We start from the raw sequence: 25,805 nt of genomic DNA, 5'->3' as shown, positions 1-25,805 counted from the left end.
AGAGTGGATTATGTAACACAAAACTAATTGTATCTGTGTCAGGAGAGACCAACTGAATTATTTATTTTCTGCGGTTTTTCCACTCTATGTTGTGTCCTCTTTCCACATTTGGTTAAATATTTTTTAAATAAATATTTTCAGCAGGCACACACCCATACCGGCACTATTCAGTCTAATACTGTGGCTGTACTTACAAGTCTCGAAAGCATTTTACAAACATTCCACGAAAAAAATAGATTTGATGCTGTATGTAAAGCACATCGTAGCACTTTACACAGTGATTGTGTGTGTGTCTGGGACAGTCTTTGGTGTTGGAAAACATGCCGGCACAAAAATTAAAAAAATACCTAAAGTTTGAGACAAATATTCACCACAACAATGTGATGTCAGCAATTTTCTCCAAATCCCTAACCTTTTATAGCCTGACGTATGAAATAATAGTAATAAAAATATTGCAACCACCTTAAACAACCCTGGAGCTTTTTGCCGACCGTCGTTAAATTACAATTGTGTGCTCTCGTATAACCTTCCTTCCATATGACTGAAAACATTACAAACAATAAACAACAAACAATAAAATTCTCGCTATATTCTCACATACTGCACCTTTAATAGCTAATTTCTATATTTACACATTTTATATTATTATTTATATATTTGATATTATTATATACATATATAAAAAGCTGTCATAAACAATTGTAATTTACCCTTGTGGTTAATCAGTTTATTTCTTATATTTTCCCATCCATTTTCACTGAGAGGAATAGTTGCGTCCAGCTCTGACCTTCAGCTCTTGCTGGGTAGGTTCGCGGCCGAGTGTGAAGCGGCTGGGATGAGGATCAGCACCTCCAAATCTGAGACCATGGTTCTCGACCGGAAAAGGGTGCCTTGCCAACTCCGGGTCGGGGGAGAGGTCCTACCTCAAGTGGAGGAGTTTAAGTGTCTCGGGGTCTTGTTCACGAGTGAGGGTAGGAGGGATCGGGAGATCGACAGGAGGATTGGTTCGGCATTTGCAGTGATGCGGACGCTGAGCCGATCTGTCGTGGTGAAGAGGGAGCTGAGCCAGAAAGCCAGGCTCTCGATTTAACGGTCGATCTACGTCCCAATCCTCACCTACGGTCATGAGCTTTGAGTAATAACCGAAAGAACGAGATTGCGGATACAAGCGGCCGAAATGAGTTTCCTCCGTAGGGTGGCCGAGCTCAGCCTTAGAGATAGGGTGAGGAGCTCGGACATTCGGGAGGGACTCGGAGTAGAACCAGTGCTCCTCCGGATCGAAAGGATCCAGTTGAGGTGGTTTAGGCATCTGGTCAGGATGCCTCCTGGACGGCTCCCCGGGGAGGTGTTTCGGGCATGTCCTGCCGGCAGGAGGCCCCCGGGTCGACCCAGGACATGTTGGAGAGGTTACATCTCCAATCTGATCCGGGAACGCCTTGGGGTCCTGCCGGAGGAACTGGTGGAGAAGGCCGGGGAGAGGACGGTCTGGAGCTCCCTAGTTGGGATGCTGCCCCCGCGACCCGGACCTGGACCCGGATAAGCGGAGGAAGACGACAACGACAACAACGACAGGAATAGTTGCAAAACCTCATCAAACTGCTTCTGGCCTTAATATAGCTAGATGTAGTATTAGTATTAGTATTAGTACCTTCATGATCAGTTTGCAATTATATTATTGCATAGTAAAATAAAATTGATCATCATATAGCTGTTAGGTTAACATCAGATAATAAATGTTTCACTTTTTATCTACTTTTTGTTATACTTTATATTTCAGGGTTTAAATGGTCGAAAAACTGAACAGTAAAGGTGCCATCTGGTGGTGTTTCAAGATCCATCATGGCTGTTTAAAACGTCAGCCTTGAGGACATTTTTTAAACAGAGAAAATATATTTAACAGCACTCACATAAGTACAAATACTCACATTTAATCATGTGTACTTTTTTAATGTCATTGCATCCCTAAATACAGTTTAGGGTAAATATGCTTTTTTCTGTTTTCTGTATTTAGTTGTTTTAACACATTAACTGTCATTGAGAAAACTGTCATCAGTATCACATTGTCTGCATCTGTTTAGTTGCTGATAGAATTGTTGTAATGATTTATGCAATTATACACAAAAATGTGGTTTTCACAGGAAGCTTAAATTATCCAGAGAAAAAATTTTCCTGACATTGTTCCCATGCAAAGTCAAGTTTTTTTTCTGTCCCAAAGGGATTTGTAACTGGGAATTAATAAGATTTTTGTTGTTTTTCTTAAGACATTAGTTTATGCAGCGTAACAACAATCGTCTCACCTGAGCAGCTCCATCACCTGTTTCTGAGTCTAACTGGCTGCTAACGATGTGTGTTTTGATTTTGATTGGCAGAGCACTGTTGACAAGCTCATTAAGAAGACCAACCTGGCGTTGGTTATCGGCACTCACTCCTGGAGGGAACAATTTGTGGAGGCAGTGACTGTCAGTGCAGGTGAGCTGTGTGAGAACATTTAACAGAGAGTGAGCAAACATCTGTCGCTACGAGACTCAGCAGTCAGTCAGGCTAAACATCTCCTTTTTTTAAATTTTTTTTGAATGCTTGTAATTCCGACCAGACACAGAGACAGAGGTGAACGAGAAAGGAAGAGACAGGGGGGGGGGGTCCACAAAAACAAACAATCAATGATGAGCAAGAGTCTGCTTCTAGACCTGCAGAAGGAGAGAGAAAAAAAAGAAAAAGAAAAGGGACACACAGCAATACAACAGGAGCAAGCTCTCACTGTGTCAACCTGATGAGGAAATATAAAAACATTGTTTTACTGAACAATCACGATAATAAATCACAGTGCATTAAGTGCCAACCACAGCCGACGTGTTGAACGTGCCCAAGTCCGTACTTATGAGAGCACCTGTGTGTGTACTCGTGCTTGTATTTGTAGGGTTTCTCTATAGGAGTGTCCATTAGAGAGTGTGAGGGGCCACAGATCTGCCCCCCAAAGATGGAAAGAGCTCCAAGTCTCAGAGATCCAGGAGCTGCCCCAGAGCGCAGGGACCCCAGGGAGACTGCGACCAGAAAAGCCCCTGCCCCCCTCGAGAGGTGCAGAGGATTGCCCCGGGGGGCCACAACCAGCAGCCGGCAGAGTCCCAGGAGATAGCAGCGGTAAGCCCACAGGCCCGCCCGCAGCCTCCCACCCCCAAGCCGGCCGAGCCCAGAACCCAGCGACCCGGGACCCAGGGGCGACTAGCTCCACCGGGGACCCAACATAGCCCAGCAACCCAGATCCCACCAGGCAGCCACCGGGATTAATCAGGCAGACGCTAAAAATCTTAAACCCCCTGACCCGGGAGCCACAAACACTCAGGCAGACCAAGGCACCACACTCCACACCAGGTGTGACGGGGAGGGGGGACAAAGATCTATATCAGCAAAAGAAGTCCCAGGAGAGGGGAGGAGTCAAAGGCCCCACCTGACACACACAGTCATACACAAACACAGTCACACACTCCCTCCCTCATGCTCACACATACACATACAACCTAAGACTCACAAAAATGCACGCCAGACAACCACTCATACTCCCCATACACACCCTATTCACTCTGGTCCCGGTACTGCTGCACAAAGGGTACAACCATCACCGGTTCCCAGAGTTTGACCCTTTCTCCTGGGGTGCTGATGAGCAGGCTCCCCCACCCAACGCCTAGCAAAGCGACCCACCGCCCAGCCAGACGGCCAGATCCCCCTCCTAGCCTCCAGGCTAAACATCTCCACCTGGGTCATGATGATGGTGCGTGAGCTACAATTATTGTTACATTTAAGGGAAATTCTCAAGCTATGATGGCTTTGCTGTTTCCAAACAAATATTTGAACTAAAATCTACTTTGCGACAATTGTAAAGGGTCAGGTCTGATTTACTCTTTACAATGCAAAAGGTTTTAATCACCTGAAAGCTGTTTTGCTTTGATCCACATATTTACACCAAGGACAAACAGACAGAAACAGGAAAATCTAATGTGGTTTAACATTTTTCAGTGATGAGTTTTTGGTTGAACACTGCTCTCTAGTGGAAGTAAAAGTTTTTCACAAATAGAAATTCTCTGTGGAACCAGTGATCTCTTATGTAAAAGTGGACATATAACTAACCCTTTTAACCTGGAACATGTGGACATTTCTATGTTGTTGGGACATTTGGCTGGTCCACACGTTGCAAAAAAACATTAATACTTGGTTTTAGAGGTCTGGTGTGCATTCACTTTTAGTTTAGGTTAGGGTTAAGGATAAAAAAGCATTGGTTAGGGTTAGGAACAGTGCAGTCACTAAAATTAATGGAAGTCAATGAAAGGTCTACACAATGATACAAATACAAGTGTGTGTGTGTGTATGTGTGTGTGTGTGTGTGTGTGTGTGTGCGTGCGTGCATGCGTGCGTACGTGCATGTGTGTGTGTACCATCCCAGAATGAATATACTGACTAACCCTGCACATTTCCTTCCAGGTGACAGTGATGATGATGAGGAGGGGCGCCTTCCATCTTGTTCCGATTATGTGATGCATTTCCTCACCGTATTCTGGAAGGTTCTGTTCGCCTTCGTCCCACCTACAGAGTACTGGAACGGCTGGGCCTGTTTCTGTGTGTCTATCAGCGTCATCGGGTTCCTCACTGCCATCATCGGGGACTTGGCATCGCACTTTGGCTGCACCGTGGGGCTGCGTGACACGGTGACCGCTGTGGTGTTTGTCGCTCTGGGAACTTCAATTCCAGGTTAGTGAACATCTTCCATCTGTTGTACAAAGGTAGGAGGTACTGTACATTTTTGTTACTGCTGTATTTTATCACCTATAGACAAATGTTAACAATAGCAAGGTTCTCTTACCAAAGTATCTCACAAGCAACTAGTCGAACGAGGACAAGCTGCATTTTCAAAAAATTAAAGATGCAGCTGACATCACCAAACACAAAAATATCTATAACTCAGGTGATTTGTCAGATATGCAGCCACATTTTCATGTGGTAATAGCTGATGCATTCACAATCAGTGCTAACAGATGAAGTGAGATTGTGAAAGGCCGCTTGATTTTGACTTTGTGAGCTATACTGATTTGTGTATAGCTCTTACATGGACGTAATTTTGGGGAGGGACAGGGGGGACATGCCCCCCCCCCCACACACACACACACTTTTTCCAAAGTCAAGTTTTGACCCCTGCATTTTTTACCATCCAAAAACAATATTACTCTATATTAAATTGACACTGGTTGAGCTCTAGGACCAAGTGGAAAACAAACGTTTGTGTTGAAGCCTGTTTCCCATTAGAGCATACTGTAAAGATACCCCCCTCCATGTCCCCCCACTTCTAAAGTGAAAATTATGTCCATGAGCTCTTATCTACCTGCTCCAATTTGGACCGATTCCAGTTTTTCTCAAAGAGCTTAAATTATGATTCTGGAAGTCAAAACTTCTACATTAAACGTGTGGAACGTTCGTTTAGTCAATATATTTGCAGTAGCCTCTAGTAGGAATGAATGCCTTGTAAGTCGTACTCAGGGGACAAAAAAACGCGGGAGTGCCATTTTCAGGAACTAGTAGTGAGCCACATGACGGCTGAGCTTCAGACAGCAGAATTTCAAGTCCTATTTCCTGATATTTTGGACATCTCGCCCCAGATTGGATAACAGCAATGCCACTCTACCACTGACTTGCAACATGGATGTTTTATCTCCACAAATAAGCCTGAAAAAGTTCTGCTGTGTCGTAGAGTTGCTAATACTAACGTTTAGCTTCCACTAACCGAGACATTCTCTGTTGTTTCCTGGATGCTAAACCAGTAACAACTTTCCCCACCGTGAGTCAAGATGGGTGACTCCATGAATGTTAGGTGACAGTGTGACGTAGATCTGTCAGGCTTTTCATTTCCTAGCATTTCACCGTCTATTTTCTATCAGAAGCTAATGCAGGAGACAGGTGTAGGAGACTACTTTCAGGTTCAGCCTGCAAAACAAGCTCAGGGTGACTGATTATAATCTTTTTAAAATGTTTTTTCAGTGTTCCACAACGTTTAAGTGGGGTCATTGCTAGTGTGATTTAGTTCTTAGTTATAGTTGACTGAAAAAAATATTTTTATTTCTACTTGTGCATTCAAGTAGAGAGACTGATCTCTGTGCAGAATTAAACAGAGAGAGTCTGGCTGGCCAGGCTAGTATTCAAGAGCTAAAAATAATCCGATTTTTCAGTTTATTGATTTTTTGGGGGGGGATTTTTTATTTTTTTATCAAATTTATGCTCAATCCTTTTTCTTAAATAAAAGCTAAACCTGTTTATTTCCCTCACTAAAGTGTTCAGTTGAAATATTTCCTCATCTTTCCTCTTATTCCTGCAGACACTTTTGCTAGCAAAGTGGCTGCCATACAGGACCAGCATGCTGACGCGTCTGTTGGGAACGTCACGGGCAGCAACGCTGTCAATGTGTTTCTGGGGATCGGCGTGGCGTGGTCAGTGGCTGCCGTCTACTGGCAGTTGAAAGGAAAGAAGTTCGAGGTGGATCCAGGGTCTCTGGCCTTCTCCGTCACACTCTTCACCATCTTCGCTTTCATCTGCATGGCGGTGCTCCTCTTCAGACGCCGGCCATCTATTGGCGGCGAGCTCGGTGGCCCGAGAGGGCCCCGCATCCTGACCACTCTGTTGTTCCTTGGCCTCTGGTTCCTCTACATCCTCTTCTCCAGCCTTGAGGCTTACTGCCACATCAGTGGCTTTTAACTAACAGAACCATCAAATGTTCTAGAGGAACACCACACAGCAACACACACATCCTTAACTTTACCGACATGTTTGACAAGGCTCAGTGCAGCCTGGATGCATCCTATTCTCTGGTGCAAGGATGCTCAAATACTTCAGATACACATTCAGCACACTACAGGTACAAAACATCATAAACATACGGCTGTGGCAGCAGGTTAGAGAAAATAGATGAGGGGTGATGAAGTTCGAAGGTCAAACATCCTGAGCGATGTTTATTCTGCTAGATGGGCACTTTTTTCACAGCCAGGTGGGTGTAGACTGGATTAAAAAGGAGGGAGATGTTAGAGAAATACGTTCAGACCCAACAAAATTCCATCCATGTGAGTCATGATGAAAGAGCATTGTTACAGCTCCATGATTTTACTCGGAGGAAGTGGAGCACTGTGTGGAAAAAATAGTCAAATGTTTACAAAACGTGTTTACTAGAGGAGGTCCTTGTTTATTTGTGATGTTTGTCTGATACACAGGAAGCAGTCCTCCACATGCGCTGTAAATAATAAAACCTGGTGTACAGATCGCTGAGCCGTTTTCAGAAGTCAGACACTAAAAAATGCCAGAAAAGATGAAAAATAAGAAGAAGATATCCTAAACATAAGAACGGTTTTAAATATGGCAGCATGTTAAAAGTAAAACAGGATAAAAAACTTTACAGCATCCAGTGGATGTCTGTTTACCACAGCCTCCCAGACTTCTGTTTCTACGTCAAGATGAGGAATCGTTTCTGCATGTTCAGAACATCTTTACAACACTTTCATGTGAGAGCGTCCACCTCCATGACCTCCCTGGTGTAAAATCTTCCTGCACGAAGCAAACTGAACATTTTCCTCCTTAGTTGGACCGGATCAACACCAACCCACCCCCACCTTACCTCACCTCACCTCACATCATCGTGTGCAACAAACAGGTGGAGACTCTTTGACACATCCAGACAGACCTGATGTGTTGCCCTCACATGTCTACGTCATCGTGTGGGGACAGACTCATTACTGTGGCATGATGTAACCTGAGAGACTATTGTTGTACCTTTAGTAACACAGACAAACATGCACAGATACTCAAACAAAACAGCAGTGTTAGTTTACAGAAGCGATGTTTCTAAAGCCACAAGAATACAATGAAGTCATTTAGAAACTCGTTCCGAAGGCTGCAGAATTCTGGTCCACAGCACTCTGATGCTCTTTGACAGCAAAAACAAATAAATGCCTTAAGGAAAACACTCACATCCAAATCTAGTAGTCAAGCCTTGAGCTGTATAACCGCCCAGCTGCACTTTGTTATTATGGAACTAATACATAGAGTTTTGTGCAATATGTGAAGCTGGTTCTGCTGTAATATACCAACTTCTTTTATGTAGAAATGGATGCTCGTGGTTCCCAACAGCTGGAAAACTTTCTTTCTTTGGAATTCTGTTTGTGAGAACCAACTCATGTCTGTCGACTCATCCTCCGGTTAGCAACAGATGGTGTATCAGTTTGTAGACAGCCATCCATCACCGTGACAGTTCTGTAACAGGAAGTCAGCATTTCACGCTTAACTCCCAGGCTAATTTCTAGACCCTTAACGCCTCTGCACATTGGACACTGTGTGTGTGTGTGTGTGTGCGCGCGTGTGGACGTGTGTATGTGCGTGCGTGCGTGCGTGTGTGTGTGTGTGTGTGTGTGTGTGTGTGTGTGTGTGTGTGTGTGTGTGTGGACCAAACTACACAAACAGGCAGAAGGCACAAAATCTTTAGTAGGATAGAAACATCCTAAGGTTGGTGGTGGAATCCAATGATTTAGAGAAGGGATGTCCAAACTTTTCAAGACAAGGGCCAAAGTCGTCTTGTTGTCTTCTTGGGTCACAATTGTGTATTTTTTAATGCAAAAATTATTTTCAAAAAATAGGCTTAGATCGAGCATACAAATCCAGGTGTACACAGTGCGACCTTTTCCAGTCGTATTTACCTCTATCTCAAACTGTACGACTTCTTCACAGCATTAAACTCATTAGTCATGTTCTCACACTGGATGACCCAATGCAACCAGACTTCTCACACTCTACATGTGCTAGCAATGTCTGACCTAAAATCGTGATAAAAATGTATTTTTTTTGGAAGTAGAAGAATGAATGGAGTGTAGGAAGTGACCTGAGGTTTAGAATCCGTTTTAATTTGGCGCAAATACAGAAAACACTTTCTTGACAATTATGTGCCACTATGTTTGGAGAAAAGTGTTAAAAGAAAAAGAGTTACATCTGTCGACAAGAAAATGGCTGGGCAGATGTGTTGAGACACATGCTTTGTCAGCAGTTCTGGTATATTTGGGTCGTGGCTCTGGGTTAGGGCTAGTGCTGCTTCAACAGAGTCCCTCTCTTGCAGGACAAGTAGAAAAACAAAAATGTTGGATTTTTGTAAGAAGCTAGATATGAGGTGTTAATCCCTTCTTTGTATACTACAAAATGCAAAACTCCTAAAAGATTGTCTCACAAGTGGAATATTGGCTTAAATTGGCCAAAAATCGCACAGTTTACACCCAGCTTCAGTAAGAATCTTATAAAAACTGTCTATATTGAGAGCCTGCTGGAGAGACCTATTTCCATCATTTTAGAAATACAGTCAGGGGCTACACAAAATAATGCTTTGGAAATTCGTGATTTAGGGTTTTCACTTAAATCACAAAAGCTTGAAAATGTCACTGTGAATCTGGCCAAAAATGTGAGTCATCATAGTTTACTGATAATGACCAGAAGCTTGAATTATTATTGCTGTTGTTATTATACTAAAAGGTCCACTGCCTTTTAAACATCATGCTACAAAAAAATCTTTCAGATCATGACATAACAGAGATCCCACTAACGATAAGTGCTAAACACTGTTAATATTAATGTTCAAAAGATTTGATTCATGTACCCAAACCGATTACCATTTTTAAACTTTCTAAAACAGATTTTGTATCTCTTTCCTTACAAATAAAGCCAAGGTGGACTTATTTTGTATTTCCAAACATGACAGGACAGGTTTCACATTGTTGGAGAAATTAGCGAATGAGATTCAATTACCACAACCCTGAAGCTCATCTGTAATAGCTCCAACAGCATCAGAATAAAAGCACCAAATACTGACGCATCCAACTCACTGCAGTACATCGCTGACCTGTGTGGAGGACTGAAACCGCCAATTCCAAAATAAATGTAAAATTTTAGAAACAAATCAGTAAATAAACAATTATACTAATAAAGTTACAGTAAATGATGTTTTACTTTATTGGCTTGGTGTATTGATATAAAAAATAATCTATTAAATAATTTTTTTTAAATTCTGCAACTTGGCATTTTCAGTCCTCCATAGTTTTAGCTTTTTTCTGTGTAATTATTCTATTTTAAATATATATTTTTATTTATGAAATAAGCTGTACCACAACTCCTTAAGGTTTGGGGATAATGTTAAAGGGGTGTGGTTTTTATGTGCAATACAAGAAAAAGTAGTTGTTTTCTTACATTAGCAGCTTTGAGAAAAGTTAATTTGTTGTGCCGCTGCCATGTTTGCTGTAACCCTGAGCATCTCTCCATTCTGTCCTCGTGAACAAGGGTTTTGAGCGTAAGTAGCATGTTTACATGATGAAACAGTGTGGAACATTGTCAGAAAGAGACTGCCAGTTGCAGGCTGTAGAGCATCACATCACACATCCGGGTCTACTGAACTCTTGTTAGAGATGATCAGCACCAGCTGGGACAGATGTATCACCTCCAATCTGCACTCCAGCCAGATGTGACCCGGATTTGGCTCAAGCAGCCAGAAACAGAACTGTCCTGATGCAACATCCCGACAATGTTCCGTGTTTCCATGAAGTTCTGTACTAACTGTCGGCTTCGGCCTTTGCTGTTCTGTACTTAGATGTGATTCCCCTCCCATCCAGCCTCACAGACTCCTCCTAGTGTGTGTCTGTGTTTTTTTCCTTCCTTTCTGTGTTCCTCTGCACATGCATGACAAATTCCCGTGTTCGTGTCTTAGCAGCATGGTCTACTCTGATAGAATTCCTACATTTGAAATACAAATGTCTCTCTGAGATACAACATTCAAAAACACAACCACACATCTGTCTGCTGCTATCTCCTGCTAAGCAGCATCCATTTTTAATAACATTTTTTGAACCAACGATATTTCTGTGTCTGTGTTGTAAATGTTCACCCTCTTATCCCCACCTCCCTGCTCCCTCCCAGGTCTTGCTCTTCAGTGTCTTTCTGTGAAGTTGTTTCCTGTGATGATGACATTTTCTCTCTGCTTGAACCTTTGTAGGGAAACAATGAAGGAGTTATTACAATATCATGTGATAGACATATACATTTATTCAATGCTCTAATAAATTAACTAAAGTTTTGTATGAAATGCAAAGAAAAAAAACTTTAGAAAAAAGTAGTTTTGGAACATATGGCATGAGATGTAATGTGTTACTGACAGAAAAAGAAGGTCTTTAATCAACTAAAGTTGACCTTAGTTAAATATAGTTTATTTATTTTAAAAGTATGATGTGTCTGTCTTCATTTTCTACCTTAAATGATCAAATAATTAGCATGTTTTAACCCTCTCAGGCTCAAAATAAGTTTAGATAAAAGGACGAATAACTAAGTCCTTCGGGTACTTCTGAATTAAAAAAATGCTCATGAAATAGGTATGTAGAGTGACCAGGTAGGTTTTAACGTTGCAAATCTGCAACGCCTGCCTCCAGAGGGTCAAATAAGACATTATTTTAAAGTATATTTGTTAAGGAAATGTTAATGAGCCATTCTTATAGTGAATTAATATTTTCATTATATAAATTAGCCATAATATCAGACAGTGCCATGACATTTTACCAAATGTATTGGTTATTAATTAAAATTATTATCAATCCTTGAAGGATTGCATATCACCAATTGCATTTTAATTATGGATTTGAAGCTAAATATTTTTGGGGAAATTAGGTAAGTAGCCAATTTCCTATTATGTATAAAATAATGTAATTTGCCATTGCTATCATGAAATTATTCTCAGCTACTGCCAGGTGAAAGTATATGTAAACTGACTGAATTATAACCATCCTTCTGTTTGTTGGGGTCAATTAGCTGTGGAAACCATCTTAAATTGGTGGGCCCCTAAGTTTAATCAGTTGCAGATGCAGATGATGGCTACATTATTTATAGATCACTAGATATTTTGTAATGCTTTCCAGAGAGTGCAAGCCTTAGCTGGTTTTTATAGTGTTTGTAATAATAAAATAAATAAAGAATTAAGTAAATAAGTAAATAATAATAATAATAATAAAGTGTGGACATTTATCCATGTTTCTTAGTAAACATAAATTTGCCCCCAAAATGTAAACTCATTTTGAACATCAAGTGTTGCAAATTATTTCCTTGTGTTTTCAATCTATTTGTTTCAATTTATTTATGTTGTATCGTGTTATTATGTTCAAAATAAATAAATAAATAAATAAATAAATAAATAAATAAATAAATAAATAAATAAATAAATAAATTTTACAATTTTCCTACCGAACAGAGAAGCGCTTGGCAGCAGGCCATATTTTGTTACACCGCATTCCGCCTGGGGGCGGTAGTGCGTCATTCCATTAAGCTTGTCTGATACAAGAGGAAGAAGGAAACGCGTCGCTGCTCGTCGGTAGCCTTGGTAAGTGAAGTAATTTAAGAGCTAAGAAAAAAAATCATGTTATTTGTGTGAACGAGAAGTCCTTTCGAATCATTGTTTTCCCGCTTAACGTGACTGCGAAATGTTGGTTGAGACAGCTGGAGGTAATCTTTGAAACGGATTTTTAATATAAAAAAATGAGCAGAGGAAGTTGAGGCCTACTAGCGCGTGCTACCGCCATTGTTAATGAGCCAGGGCCTCGACTAATTTCTGGATTTTACCGTTTACTTCGTCAACGTGCGTTGTGTCATTGATTTTTTTAATTTATTTTACTGTAATCTCCATTTAATTTGTTCTAGAGTTTCATTTTATGTTGGTGAATTAGACTAGGCAAGGCTTCCACACAAACAGGAATCCGCATTGCACCTGAAGCTGAAAGTATCCTCCTTACGCAGGTATTGTAAACCTGTCGCATCTGACAAACATTGACACGGTGAAATTGCTAATAGCCGTCAAGAACATTCGACATGAATGTCAGTGGCATGAACAGTTAAATTTAGAGACTGTAGGGGAGATCGTATTTTAGTGGGGCTCATAGACATGATGCTGATGCACCAATCGAGGCTTGTGTTTTTCAAAACACTAATTATTTATTTAGGCACACGGATAGGCTTACTGGCAAACATCATAAATAACCTTCTGTTTTAGTCGAGGAAAGGTTGATTGAGATTTCTGTGCATCTCTTATATAAAAATTTGGTTAATGTAATTGTGTGTGTGTGTTTGTGTGTGTGCGTGTGTGTGTGCGTGTGCGCTTTGAAGAACCTAATGTACAGCTTGCTTGTATTTTTAGGACTCATTAAATATTAGGCAGGGGTGGACATTAACTTCAAAACCAACCGGCCAGCCGGGCCGGTAACTCTGAATATTTACCGGCCCCACCAAGAATCTACCGGCCCCACTGGTCAGCTGCCAAAACAAGTCAAAATAAAAACGGAACCGTTTTAAATGTAATAAACCTTTATTTTGTACACATTCACAAACATAATAACGTATTCAAGTTTGAATTTGTTTGTTCCCTCAACAAAACACGATTTTGTCGTCGCATACTTCCGGCATACAACGCAGTACATCACCAACTCCGCTTTGCTGTATTCGAGCCATTGACTGTGTTCGAGATGAGCCAGTTCTGCGCAGGTTAGACCAGCGGTGATCGGCGAGCAGTGCATGCCGGTTAGATTTGTGTCCGAATTGACGCCGACTTGCTCTGACGTCATGCATACGTAGGCATCGATAACCTCGTGAGATCAAGGCGGCCACAGATTTTGGAGCAAGGCGCTGCAGTTGCTCTCCCTCGGCTGCAAAACCTAGAGGATGACGGAAACGCCTGGCTCTCACCTGATCTAAGATCTGATTGGTTCATATTTTGATCCAAACATCCGGTGGTAGAACATGAAATGTTAGTTGGTCACATGTATTCTGTAAATCATGTTACGCTGATAATAACAACAATATAGGCCATAAAGAGAAATGTGTTTTGTTTTCTTTTGTCACGTTTCCTATGAGCACACTAAACCTACAGCTGCTAACCTTTACTTATTATTACACTCATGTCTTCATATACAATATATGATATCCACAAGCACGTGAGGATGTGTTTCAGCTGCTAACAGGCACCAGAATTAAAATTGAAAATTGAACAAGTGTGAATGCTAACGCGATATCTTCATCCATCGTCACCCCCGAGCTACACATGTAGGAAAATCCAAGAGATTCAACTGGCAGAAACAACTGGTTCACACCATAGTCTCTCTCTCTCCTCTCCTCTCCCTCTCTCTCCTCTCTCCCTCTCTCTCCTCTCCTCTCCCTCTCTCTCCACTCACTCACTCACTCACTCACAGGTAGAGGAAAAGAGCTGAGGAAATTGAGGACACCAGGTAGTTAAAAGAAAATCCACAGCGGAGCCGAGGCGCGCCTCGAATGGGGCGCGTCTGATTTGAACTGAGGAGCGGCGAGCAGCGGCCGGACTTCGTGAGCGATTCGCTTCGGGCGCTTCCGCGGCCGGTGTGTCCCCGGCAAAACGCCGTCTTTCAGCCACTCCCCCTGCTTCTTCCGTCTGCTCTCGTATGTTTTCCAGGCGAGGCGCTGCTCAACTCGAACACGGCCATTCTCTGCGCCTCCCGTCTTCTTTAAATCGCCAAGAATCATTCCACCTACGCACACGCTTCTCTGCTTCATACCGTTTCGAACTGTCTCGCTTCTCTTCACCAGTTTTAAAGCGTTTTGCCGGAGATTTCATCAAGAAATCCAATCCCTGGTGGCGCGATCTTCCTGCGTGCTTTTGTGTTTCTAGCGTGGTTCCACTTCGTCTTTAATAGTGAACTTATAGTTCACGTGACTATAACTAATCGTGCAGTACGTGCACGAATCGTACAAGTGCAGTAGGTGGCTAGAGGCGCGCAGGTTCACGCGCGCGAAACGAAAACGGCAGCTTCCTACAGGGCGGGGCCATGATGTAGGCGAAAGCCGGTGTGTAAATGACAAATAAGGCTTGGGCGCCACCTGGGCGGTAAGTCGTCAAGTATTTACCGCCGGACGAGAAAATTTAGCGCCATTGGCGCTCGGGCGCTTTAACGGTCCACCCCTGTTAGGGCTTACTCTTAATTGTTTCTTGTACAACATTGACCATTAAATACTTTTTATTATATATATATATATATAGTTGTTGTTGTTTTTTTTTCGTTTTTTTTTTTTTTTTACAGATTTTGATTTGTGTCAGATAGCTATAACAAACACTTCAATTTCTCTTTCTGGTTAACTTGAGAATTATCTTTCTAGAAGTAAACATTTCGATTCTGTTGTTTCCATTGAGAAACCTATTTTTTTTTTTTTACTTATTGTTGAAAATGCTGGGTCACTTGAAGTTTAGCATACACACTGGATGTGAAAATTGTGTCCTACGTCTATTTCCTACATAAGCTTCTGATGGAAAATAAAAGTAGAAACACTAGGATTTGAAAGCCTGACAGATCTATGTCACACTGTAGCTGAAACGGCAAAGAACATCTTGACTAGTAAAAGGTAACTATTAGCATTAGCAACCTGCTTGTGTCTGACTCCTAATTTGTCTAGTAAAATTAAGAAATGTCAGTGTAGTTAGTTAAGTAAACAAACTAAAGTTTTTTATTTTTTTTTACCTTGGCCTCCAGAATGCGCTTATAAGCACATGATTGCAAGCAGTGCTACGTATTTGATTCCAGACAGTCCGCTGCGCAACAAGTTCTGAGTCTGATGAACATTTCAGTTGTCACCCTACTCTCAATTTACTTTTTGTTCATTAAACGTAACAAGTGTGGGACTTGAGTTGTGCGTCAGATTTATATTTTAAAAGTAGGTGGAAAAAGTGCTATTTATACAGCGGGGCAACTGTGTGTGGGGGGTTGGGGTGGTGATTGGTTGGTTCTCAGTTAACCAATTATTAACCATTATGGGGCACCAGTAACCAATTTAAGACATTTTGGAATTGTGCATCCTTAAAGGAGGTAGTATGTCCAATGCCAATATATAAAATAATAGTAATTTTCTGCCTGATGTATTGACCGACTGATATAATCTTAAGCTCTGCTCTGATCGGACTCCTTGTGAGTTTCTGAAATGCACATCAGTGTTTGTTTTTCCCAGAGTATGACTTTCAAGGCATTCATTCTTAGAGGCCACTGCAAAAATAATCAATCAGTAATGCTCAATATTGGCTCATTTCAATCACCAGATGATGTTTTTTTCACTTTATGTTACCCTAACCAAATTTTACAGTGTGCACTTTTCTCTCCTCCCAACAGGTAAGGTGAAATGTCATACTATTCGTCATCCCGGAGTTCATCTCGGGTCACCGATTGTAAAGTGTATGTTGGTGACCTGGGCAATGGTGCCGCCAAGGGAGAGTTGGAGCGAGCATTTAGTTATTATGGTCCACTGAGAACCGTGTGGGTGGCCAGGAACCCACCTGGGTTTGCCTTTGTGGAGTTTGAGGATCCCAGAGATGCAGAGGATGCTGTCAAAGGCATGGATGGAAAGTAAGTTATCTTTATTTTTTTTGTGATTTAATAATAATAGTAATTCTGTGCGTTTATGTAAACTACGTTAAAATGTAGAACAATGCTTCTAATTTAACCGCTAACTGGATAACGGTTTTCTTTCTCATCTTTGTTGTCAGGATCATTTGTGGCTCTCGTGTTCGCGTGGAGATGTCCAATGGACTCTCTAAGAAGGGTCGTGGACGCCCCAGCCGTCGCCAATTTGACCCCAATGATAGATGCTACCAGTGTGGGGATCGGGGCCATTACGCCTATGATTGCTACCGCTATAGCAAGAGAGGCCGTCACAGCAGGTGAATAGTTACTTTCATAAACTTAAAGTGTTTGCTCTTGTCAGTTGTTTTTGCCACAGAATCCTTTGAAGTTGTGTTTTTTTATGAGAATCATCTTTTTATTCCAGGTCTCGGTCGCGGTCTCGCTCTAGATCCAGGTCCCGTGGACACCGCTACCGCTCTCGCTCACGCAGTCGTAGTCGCAGCTACAGCCGGTACGTTTGCACCAAATGGGCATAAATTATCATAAATTATCAACAATTCAATCTAGGCTTTCTAGCTTTTTTTATTATAGGTAATTACCATTCAGCATTAGATTTGTCCGTCTTTACACATAAAATTGAAATGTGATTATACCAAACATTCACAATTGCTTTTAAATAGCTGTTTGCTTTTTATAGTTTTGAAACTTTTTATCTCTGCTGTGATTTTGTTAGGAGCCATCGCAGATCTCCTTCCTATTCCAGGCGTAGAAGCAGGTAAGCCTGTGGCATAGGGAACCAAAAACTACTGTAGAAGTACTTAAGGGTGTGGTTCATTTTTTAATTAATACATTAGTGGGAATGAATGCCTTGTAAGTCGTACTCTGGGAGGGTGGTGTTCTGGTGTGTCTGCTTCGGGAACTAGAAGTCGGCCACCCCAGAGCTTACTCTTAATTTCATGATATTTAGACATCTAGATTAGATGACAGCAACGCGATTCTACCACTGACTCAGTTTGCTCAGCACCATTGATGTTTTATCTCCAGTGACCTAAGCCTGAAGGAGTTCTGCAGTGTTGACTGTTTGCTAATGCTAACGGTTACATTCTACCAGTCAAGACGTAACAGCCTTCCTTGTTACAAGTCAAGTTGAGTGAGTCCATGAGTGTGAAGTGACAGTGGGACATTTATCTGTCAGTCTTTACAAATCCTAGCATTTTACCATTTATCTACCATTTATCTATCTATCAGATGCTAATGCAGAAAATGGGCGCAGGACACAATTTTCACCTTCAGCCTGCATAAAATTCTCAGTGACCAATTATAGTCAGAAATAATAATTAAAAAATGGTGAACCATACCATTAACTTTGAGATCATGTTCATTTCCTTGTTATCCAGGTGATCACATTTGCAACATATTGAAAATCTTTTTATTTATTTTTTACACAAGGTCTGGCTCCCCTGCTCGTTCCAAATCAAGGACTCCTGCAAGAAGGTAAACTTTGAAAAACTTGTATTTATTTTTTGTTATATATTATGTAAACTCCCCCCGAACCCCAGGCAGTCCCAATACCAACTACAACCACTGAGTGAAGTACCATCAGAAATCTTTGAAGATGTGAATGCAGCATTGGAAACTATTCTTACGGCCACATCACTGAATCCAGTGAGCTGATATACACTTCAGCATCAGTGAGCCCTGAGGTGCTTGCAGTGTTTCCCTTACATAGGCGTAGCCGTGGCGGCTCGCCACGGCTGAAATCCCAGCACCACACCTACAAGATCCCAAGTTTTATTGAATTTTATTTATTTATTTATTCGCCGTTTCTCGAAGAAGCAGCGGGAACCACTCTGTTGTTGCTTGTGATCACAGCCGGCAGGCAGCAAGGAGGAGGAGACAGGGCAGGGTGGTTACAGCTAGGGATGAGCCGGATACTCATTTCAGACGAGTATCCGGTACGGATAAAGCATTTTTGACAAATACGAGCATGAAACTCGTAAATATCTGTAATCGTGCTGAAGGAAAATCCTCATTGGGTAACTGACTGTCTTCATGCTCTGTGATTGGCCAGTCACATAGCGCGCCCGCCCCTCCCTACACACAAAACTCTGCAGCCGGGAGCTCAGTCCGTCCGGCCCATCCACACACACACATTAACGGATCTCTGTGCTTGCGTCACTGTTGCTCACGTTTCTTCAGCGCTTCCTAGGTTTTCTTCAGCTCGCCTCTTTTTCGGTTGAATATTTAAAGTTACTTTTTTCTTAACGTACGTGGTGCATTTGACAAGACAGAGCTGAAAACGGCTCGTGCATTCGTCGGTCACTGCCTCCGCTCCGGTCGGGTTTTTATTTTTTTATTATTTTAACTCCCTCTCTCTCTCACACACACCTCAATCAACATTGTTTTGTTTAACTGTGTGTGGGAAAAATTCCAACAATGTTAGGAAAAAATCTGTTTAATCAAATTAAAATAAAATGGTTCTAGTTTTTCATATTTCCTAGTTCCTACTGCATGAGTTCAGATGTATTAATTCATGCACTTTAAATATTAATGTTCGGATTTTACTGAAAAACTTGTTCTGTAATAGTTTCTTTACTATTGTGATCAAAAATGTTTAATCTCAATTCTGAGGCTGCTCTGTAAATAGTTTTCAAATAAACAATACACATATCTAGGGCTGCTCGATTCTGGCAAAAATAATAATCACGATTATGGTGACTGAAATTGAGATCTCGATTATTTAGGACGATTTTTCAATTTATGTTGATTTTATTTGTTTTTATTCAGTCATAAAATTGCTCAGGGCACAATCAGGACAAAAAGAAATAAGAAACAAGATGATCACTAAAATAACTCCTGATTCCCAGTATAAAAGACCAATATACTTATAGCTCATAGTCTATGACCCAAGGGCTATAGACCTTGGTTTAACTCATTTAAGTCTAACCAGTACACCCAAATACCAATATCTTGCAAATACTGACAGCAAGAATTATACAGTGGCATTTATAACAAATAAATGCAAATAAATTGATGTTCACAAAATGTTGCATAACATTTATTGAGTCGTGTCGAGGTGCTGTAGGAGAGTGCACTAGCACCGTGTCCTCAAGAGAGATTAGTTATTTATCAGCGTGAGGAAGTTATTTCTACCTTATTTATAAACTATGTATTTACAAGTCCATCAGTTAATGTAATAATTGTCCCAACCACAGCTGCACCCCCATCCCCCAACCCGGTCTCAGCAATCGGGGCAAGCTGCACGTGTGTTTAGGACGCCGCAAGTGCACATTTAGCCGTTTTTAGTGGCTCAGGAGTCCGCAGGTGCGGTGTGTGTGTCACTCACTCTGGTTACTCCAACAGGGAGCTGGCTCTGAGAGCTGTTTCTTTAGCGACTGACACATCACTACATCATTCCCTTTCCTAATGTCCTGAAGAACGGTCCGGAGCGCAGGCGGAGTGTTTAGCTAACCTGCAGGAAATGTCGACGACAGTTATCCAGAAAGTAGCTAAGGGTTACCAGAGATGTTTCTGAGGTGTTCGCTAGGTACTTTTAAGATTTAAAAAGTCAAGAAGGGGGTCTGAAAAGCTGTTGGAAATAGCATCAAAGTCACCAAGTTGGCAACACTGTGGGAGGAGCGCTTCATTTGCAACTCGGGGCAGCGCAAGTGGGAGGAGCAAATAATCTGCTTGTTTTGTTTTTATAATCGTTCAAAACTCAGATCGTAATCGTGATTAAAATTTGATTAATTGAGCAGCCCTAGTGTGTGTGTGTGTGTGTGTGTGTGTGTGTGTGTGTGTGTGTGTGTGTGTGTGTGTGTGTGTGTGTGTGTGTGTGTGTGTGTGTGTGTGTGTGTGTGTGTGTGTGTGTGTGTGTGTGTGTGTGTGTGTGTGGATGAATAATTCACTGTACTGTAAAGCGCTTTGGAGTCCTCTGACTCTGAAAGGCGCTATACAAGTGTGGGTCATTTTATCGTTATTTTTCTATATATAAGTTTTTGAATACCGTAAATCCTCTAATACAGGCCTGGGCCTGTATTTGACTCAAGCTCATCAAGCTCCAGGCCTTTATTGGAAGGAGGACCAGAATTAGTGGCAGGCCTTAATTTCTATTTGAGCAAAATGAACTAATGGTTTGCTGGAGTTTTGACAATTAAAATTGCGCCCACATTTTCAAAGTTAAACACATTTCTTTTAACAAGGGTAGTTTCTGCTTCCTGCTGACAGCAGGCTGCTGTCTTTTCCGTGGACTGCATCTTGCCGGTCATTATCACGTGACAGCGACTAGTCGATGACAGGCATAAAAAGTCACTATAGAGCGGTGAAGTCGACTAGTGACTAGTTCGTACAACCCCTTCTGCTCCCCAGAGTGTTCTGCAGCATAATCAGCACGTTCTCTTTGAACTTTATCAAATTTTCGCCTCCTCTTCGTCTCTGCACGGTTAAAGTTGAGGCTGATTCATGCTTCTTCGTCTGCGTCGGTGCGGCAACACGCAACACCATTATCCGTCCTTGTATAGGGCTCCGGCAGGCACGCAAGTACGTACGGAGTTGAGCCCACTTTTTTAAACATCCGTCGAACTAGACTGATTACGCAAGCTTGTGATTGGTCAGGACGCCGCTGTTGTTTACAGCGCCGCCATTGCGCCCTCAAAAACATAAAGAGAGCCGAGGATAACTAGCGGCAGACACAGAAGCTTGAAGAATACCTCGCGAAAAAAACTCTAAAAACATGAACGTTTCATTCCACATGACTGGAGGAGTGAAAATATGCGTAGCAAGCGTTTTATTTGTGAACGGAAATGACAGGAAATGTGGGTTTGGAGGTGGCGAGTGCATGAAGAGGTGGAGGAGAATGAGAGACAAATTTGTCTGTTAAAAAGTCCGTTACAGTAATCCCTCGCTACTTTGCGGTTCGTTCATCGCGGATTCGCTGCTTCGCGGATTTTTTCTTTGGAGCATTTTTCAGGGGGAATTCGCAGATTCGCAGTATTTTTCACTGATTCGCGGTATTTTTCTATGCGAAATATCAAGAAATTCTTGTTTTTTTCATCAATTTCATCATAAAATGCACTTTTTGTAATAAAACTAAAAAAAAAACAAGTAAAAAAAATTTTTCTTGAGTTTTACCCACAAAAAGAGAATGTGATCATACGATAATTCAATAGGGAGCGTGGTTTCACAGACGCGGAAGTTATAGCGTCGGTGAAACGCCGGCTGATCTAGGAAAACTTCGAGCGTCAACAAAGTGACACGGAAATGCCGGGCTTTCCAGAAGTAAGTAAGATAACTTACTATGAGCTGATAGTTCGTTGGATTGATCGGTAGGTTGGAAACTCTGATCATGAATCTGAAGAAACGATGACGATGAGTGGTGAGCTGGAAAGGCGACTTCCGTTTATAGCCGCAGTTTGTGACGTAGGTGCAACGTGGAGGGAATCCCCGCGAGGGGCATGCTGGGAGTCCCTACTTCGCGGATTTTCACCTATAGCGGCCAGGTCTGGAACACATCTACCGCGATAAACGAGGGATTACTGTATATACAAAAAAACATAATATAAACACACTATTTTGGACCGGATACATGACAGGATACCACAGAACAGTGCTACGCCCTCTGTTGTCCTGCAGGGCAATTGCTTTGCAACACACTCTAGGAGACGGAGAAGTATGAGAGCAAAACGCTTCCGTCAATCCGTGCGTGTCTGTCCCTTGCGGAGCTGACGGAGAAGCATGCACCAGGCTTTACCCTCGCGGTCAATCACTGGCAAATCAAAAGTGAGACGGATGACACAACCGCCCCCCGTACTTGCTTGTTACCACATTCCACCCGGCCACAATAAAAAACGGGCCATTATTCACCGCCGACGACTCTGACACCGGCCAAAATATGATACCCGGCTGTTAATTAAATACAGGCTAATATTAGAGGATTTACAGTAATACCGTCCATCTGATAACATGCTGAATGACTCACCAGAGGATAGCCCCACACCCCTTCCAACAGGATGCATCATCTTAAAAATTATGTATAGTTGGGTATGATTAATCACTGTTTAGTTTTGCCTACATTTCTTTTTTATCTCTATGCCTGGCTGTTTTTCCAGGTATGGTAATGCATTGTTACTTTTTATCAGTTTATGTGGTCTTTCAGTAACCTCTGGGTTTGTTTTCTTGCACGCTGTTACAGGAACAATGAGATTAGTCATTGTCCATTCAAACGTGGTCAATTTCAACATTTCAACTTCTGTTAAATATTTTCAGTGAGGCATACCTAGGTTTTTCTTTTAGCCACCAAAGTATGTCTAGCATTGTGTAATAGGCAGAGTTGTAAGGAAGATGTGAATTTTGTTTTGATATGACTTCCATGTTGGAAACTTAAAAGGTTAAACTATAAACTTCCCCTTACATTATGCATTTAGTTCCTTTGTCTGGCATATATCAGATTAAATAAGGGTATCCTGGATTGCTTATTTTTATTTATTTATTTTTGCTTTAAGATATGCACATGTGAAGAAGCCCATTTTAAGGTGTATTTTGAATGTGCCTTTTTTTTCCTCCCAGTCGCTCTAGATCCCGGTCTCGGTCTGGTTCTGCACCCAGAAAGCGCTCTGTCTCTAGATCTCGCTCTCGATCTCCATCAGCTAACCACAAGAGGACCAGGTAAAGCCTCAGTTCAATTGTTTGTTTATTCTTTGAATCAGGGTTTTAATAATGTGTAATATTTAGTCCTGCCAGTTGTTTTTTTACATGTTTGTATAATATCTCAGTAGAATGGAACGACCCCAGTAAGGTCTAGATAGATATAAGCATCAGATTTTAGGGGAGGGTCAGTTGTGTCGCCTTAGCCAGGTGAGATGGTAAATTCTAGGCCAGTGAATATTTCCTACCGGGACTGGTCCTGCTGACCAACTGCCGATGAGGATGAATGCTACGATTCTTCAACCTCCAGAACAGAGGGATCTTCAGCCTCTGTTGGTTACCTGTAGTGGACTGGGTAGGGTAAACATAGGGACCTGTGTTATAGCTCTGTATTGTTTGTAATCTGACTATTAATCAGTTCTACTTGATCCTGAAATGGAGCACATGAAGATGGTCTCTGTTTGCAGTAATGATCAGAAAGTAGTCTTAACTCATTATTTCATGTACTGTTTTTTTAGTGTATCTACCTTAGATGTTACTTTATTTTAAACAATTGAATAAAAGCTGAAAGTAAGGTTTTTACAGTTGAACATTATATTGAATTTCAATGTTTTTACCTCATTTTAAATTCTCTAAGGTTAGTTAGATTAGAGGAACTCTGTAGAAAGTACTGAGATCAGATAAAACAGCACCAGTGGTGTTTTTTTGCGGTAAACATCTTTGCAGCAGTTTTGTTTATTTTTCATATTTTCTTTAAAGCGTGTGGTGGGAGCTGAGCACTGCACAAACACCACAGCTGATCCCAGGCCCAAGGTCTGCCAGCTGGCGGTGTGTACGTCCTGCGGGAGGGTGACTTAAGAGCTGACCTGAGATCAGCCTTCGCCTGCATCTGACCTTAGACAGCGAGAAAGAGGTCGACCTACCGACCGAACCCTCCCCAGAGTGAATGGGTGACTGTGTTCAACCGACGCACACGCTCAGACGAGATCAGCCCGCATACACATACAGTTCTACTAGAGCCTGCCAGCCTTCAGATCTACCAGAGGGCTGACCCACACAAATCAGAGTTTGGCCTTTTAAAATCCATTACCTACCTACCAGACCCCCTACCTACCTACCAGAGTTCTTCGCATCTGTCTTAGCTTCTGAAAGTGAGAGAGAAAGCTGACGAGAGATCAGTCTACAAGAGCCTTCCGGCGTTGTAGTCATCCGCCCTTCAGTCCTTTGATCCTTCGCTTCTCTGTACTTGTTGTTTCTACCACTGCCTTGAAAGGTAACAAAAACCAAACCCCTTGAAAAGCTCATTTTGATGGTGAAAACATTTACAGGCTTGTTAAAATCGAGCCTTAAACAAGCATGCTCAGTGCAAATGTGTGGCTGAATGTGGAAGTGACTGTTGATTGAATGTGTGAAGCAGGCAGGCACCTTGAAAATGATAGGATGATATTTTGAGAATGTCTTTTTAGTTTTCATGTTTTATTTTTTTAGTGTTTGAATAATTGAATTGTAAACTTCAAAAAAAGCTAGAGACAGTGTGCTTATTTCTTTAATGAGTGCCTATTTGCCCATGGCTTTTCATACAAGTTTAAACCTTGGCAGCTATTTTTTAACAAAATTAGTTGCCTGAATTCTGAAAGAAGGCTCATTGTAAATATTAACCTAAGTTCAGAAATCAAAAGTGATTTGAGTTTAGAAATTGTCAGCATTCTTTCAGTTATGAGTTCTAATGAGATTTTTATGTCATTTCTTTTTTTCTCGCTAGCCTTTGTTTGTGTGTCCCCTATGGCAAACTAATTTTCATCCGTTTCTGTTTCAGCCGCTCCCGCTCAGCAAGTCCAACCCGAAGCCCCACACCTGCAGAAGACTGAGTGATGAAGACTTAGTTTCCACCCCACCCACCACTATTTCCCAAAAAATAAAAATAAACATGCCCCTAAGCCTGTCTGCTTTTACAGCCTACAGCTGTTTATTTTCTGTAATTGTCTGCCTAGTCCCAGAATTAGGGGTGGTTATTTGCCCCAGGACTGAGATCTCTGTGCAGTTTTAGAATTGCCAGGAACGTTGAGTTTATATAGCATACAGAAATGTGAATGAAGATTGTTTTAATTGTTTCTGCTGCTCAGTTGGTAACTTTGTCCCAGGGAGAGGTGTGGCTCGAGGCAACATTTGAATTTGAGTTTTAACAAATATTTGCAGTAAAATTTTAAGAGGACATTTATCAAAAAGCTTTGTATTCCCCAAGTTCTACAGATACAATTTCACATTACAAGAATTTGAGTTCTAGATAAAATGATCAAAGTGTGGCTTTGCAAGTTTGTATTTGGATATAAAAATTGTTTTGTTCACCCAGGTTGGAGGATACAGTTGCTTCTTGCATGCATTCAAATAAAATGTCACATTTTTTTCTGCTTTTTACAAGTTTGAGTTTTTCTCCATTGTGTTGAATGAGTTCCCCCTGTGTTATTTGGTTTTTCATATTTTAAAATACAAATAAGTGCTTAATATCTTTCTGCAGGGGTTACTGTAATTTGTTTTACTTTGTTGTGGTATATGGCTCATCTGGTAAGTGTGGTAGCTAAATTTTTAATAAACGCCTTCAACAATGCCCTGGTTGTGTAGTAACTTTTAAAGAAAGGCTTTTTTTGTGCTTATATTCTCCCAAATCAGTCAATAAAACTATTTTGTAAGCATCTGAAAATAATATTTAACGGTGAAGCA

At 41.5% G+C, this 25,805-nt stretch overlaps 2 protein-coding genes across 9 annotated transcripts in view; both read left to right on the top strand.

Annotated features, from left to right (window-relative positions):
• slc8a2b (solute carrier family 8 member 2b) overlaps nucleotides 1–11,275 on the top strand; it is a 179,140-nt gene extending 167,865 nt beyond the window's left edge. For all 6 annotated transcript variants that reach the window (XM_070543559.1, XM_070543558.1, XM_054742587.2 and 3 more), the window contains 3 exons: nucleotides 2,370–2,469; nucleotides 4,474–4,740; nucleotides 6,356–11,275. In XM_070543559.1, the coding sequence (XP_070399660.1) occupies nucleotides 2,370–2,469; nucleotides 4,474–4,740; nucleotides 6,356–6,732 (744 nt within the window). In that variant the 3' untranslated portion in view covers nucleotides 6,733–11,275. The remainder of the gene's footprint in view (nucleotides 1–2,369; nucleotides 2,470–4,473; nucleotides 4,741–6,355) is intronic.
• A 477-nt stretch (nucleotides 11,276–11,752) lies between these two features.
• srsf7a (serine and arginine rich splicing factor 7a) lies at nucleotides 11,753–25,692 on the top strand. Of its 3 annotated transcripts, none has more exons than XM_015951250.3 (8): nucleotides 11,753–12,418; nucleotides 16,215–16,448; nucleotides 16,589–16,762; nucleotides 16,870–16,956; nucleotides 17,179–17,220; nucleotides 17,895–17,939; nucleotides 23,010–23,108; nucleotides 24,904–25,692. In XM_015951250.3, the coding sequence occupies exons 2-8, from the start codon at nucleotides 16,225–16,227 to the stop codon at nucleotides 24,953–24,955; spliced, it is 723 nt and encodes a 240-aa protein (XP_015806736.1). In that variant the 5' UTR covers nucleotides 11,753–12,418; nucleotides 16,215–16,224; the 3' UTR covers nucleotides 24,956–25,692. The 3 variants fall into 3 exon arrangements, with proteins under 3 accessions (XP_015806736.1, XP_015806735.1, XP_054598563.1); XM_015951249.3 differs by having other exon boundaries at nucleotides 23,847–25,692; XM_054742588.2 differs by lacking the exon at nucleotides 11,753–12,418 and adding an exon at nucleotides 12,435–12,540 and having other exon boundaries at nucleotides 23,847–25,692.
• The last annotated feature ends 113 nt before the right edge of the window (nucleotides 25,693–25,805 follow it).

Source organism: Nothobranchius furzeri, chromosome 13 (assembly GCF_043380555.1).
Source record: "Nothobranchius furzeri strain GRZ-AD chromosome 13, NfurGRZ-RIMD1, whole genome shotgun sequence".
In the NCBI taxonomy this organism is placed as follows: Eukaryota; Metazoa; Chordata; class Actinopteri; order Cyprinodontiformes; family Nothobranchiidae; genus Nothobranchius; species Nothobranchius furzeri.
Note: the sequence above shows the minus strand (reverse complement) of the source record. Positions and strands in the feature narration are given on the sequence as shown.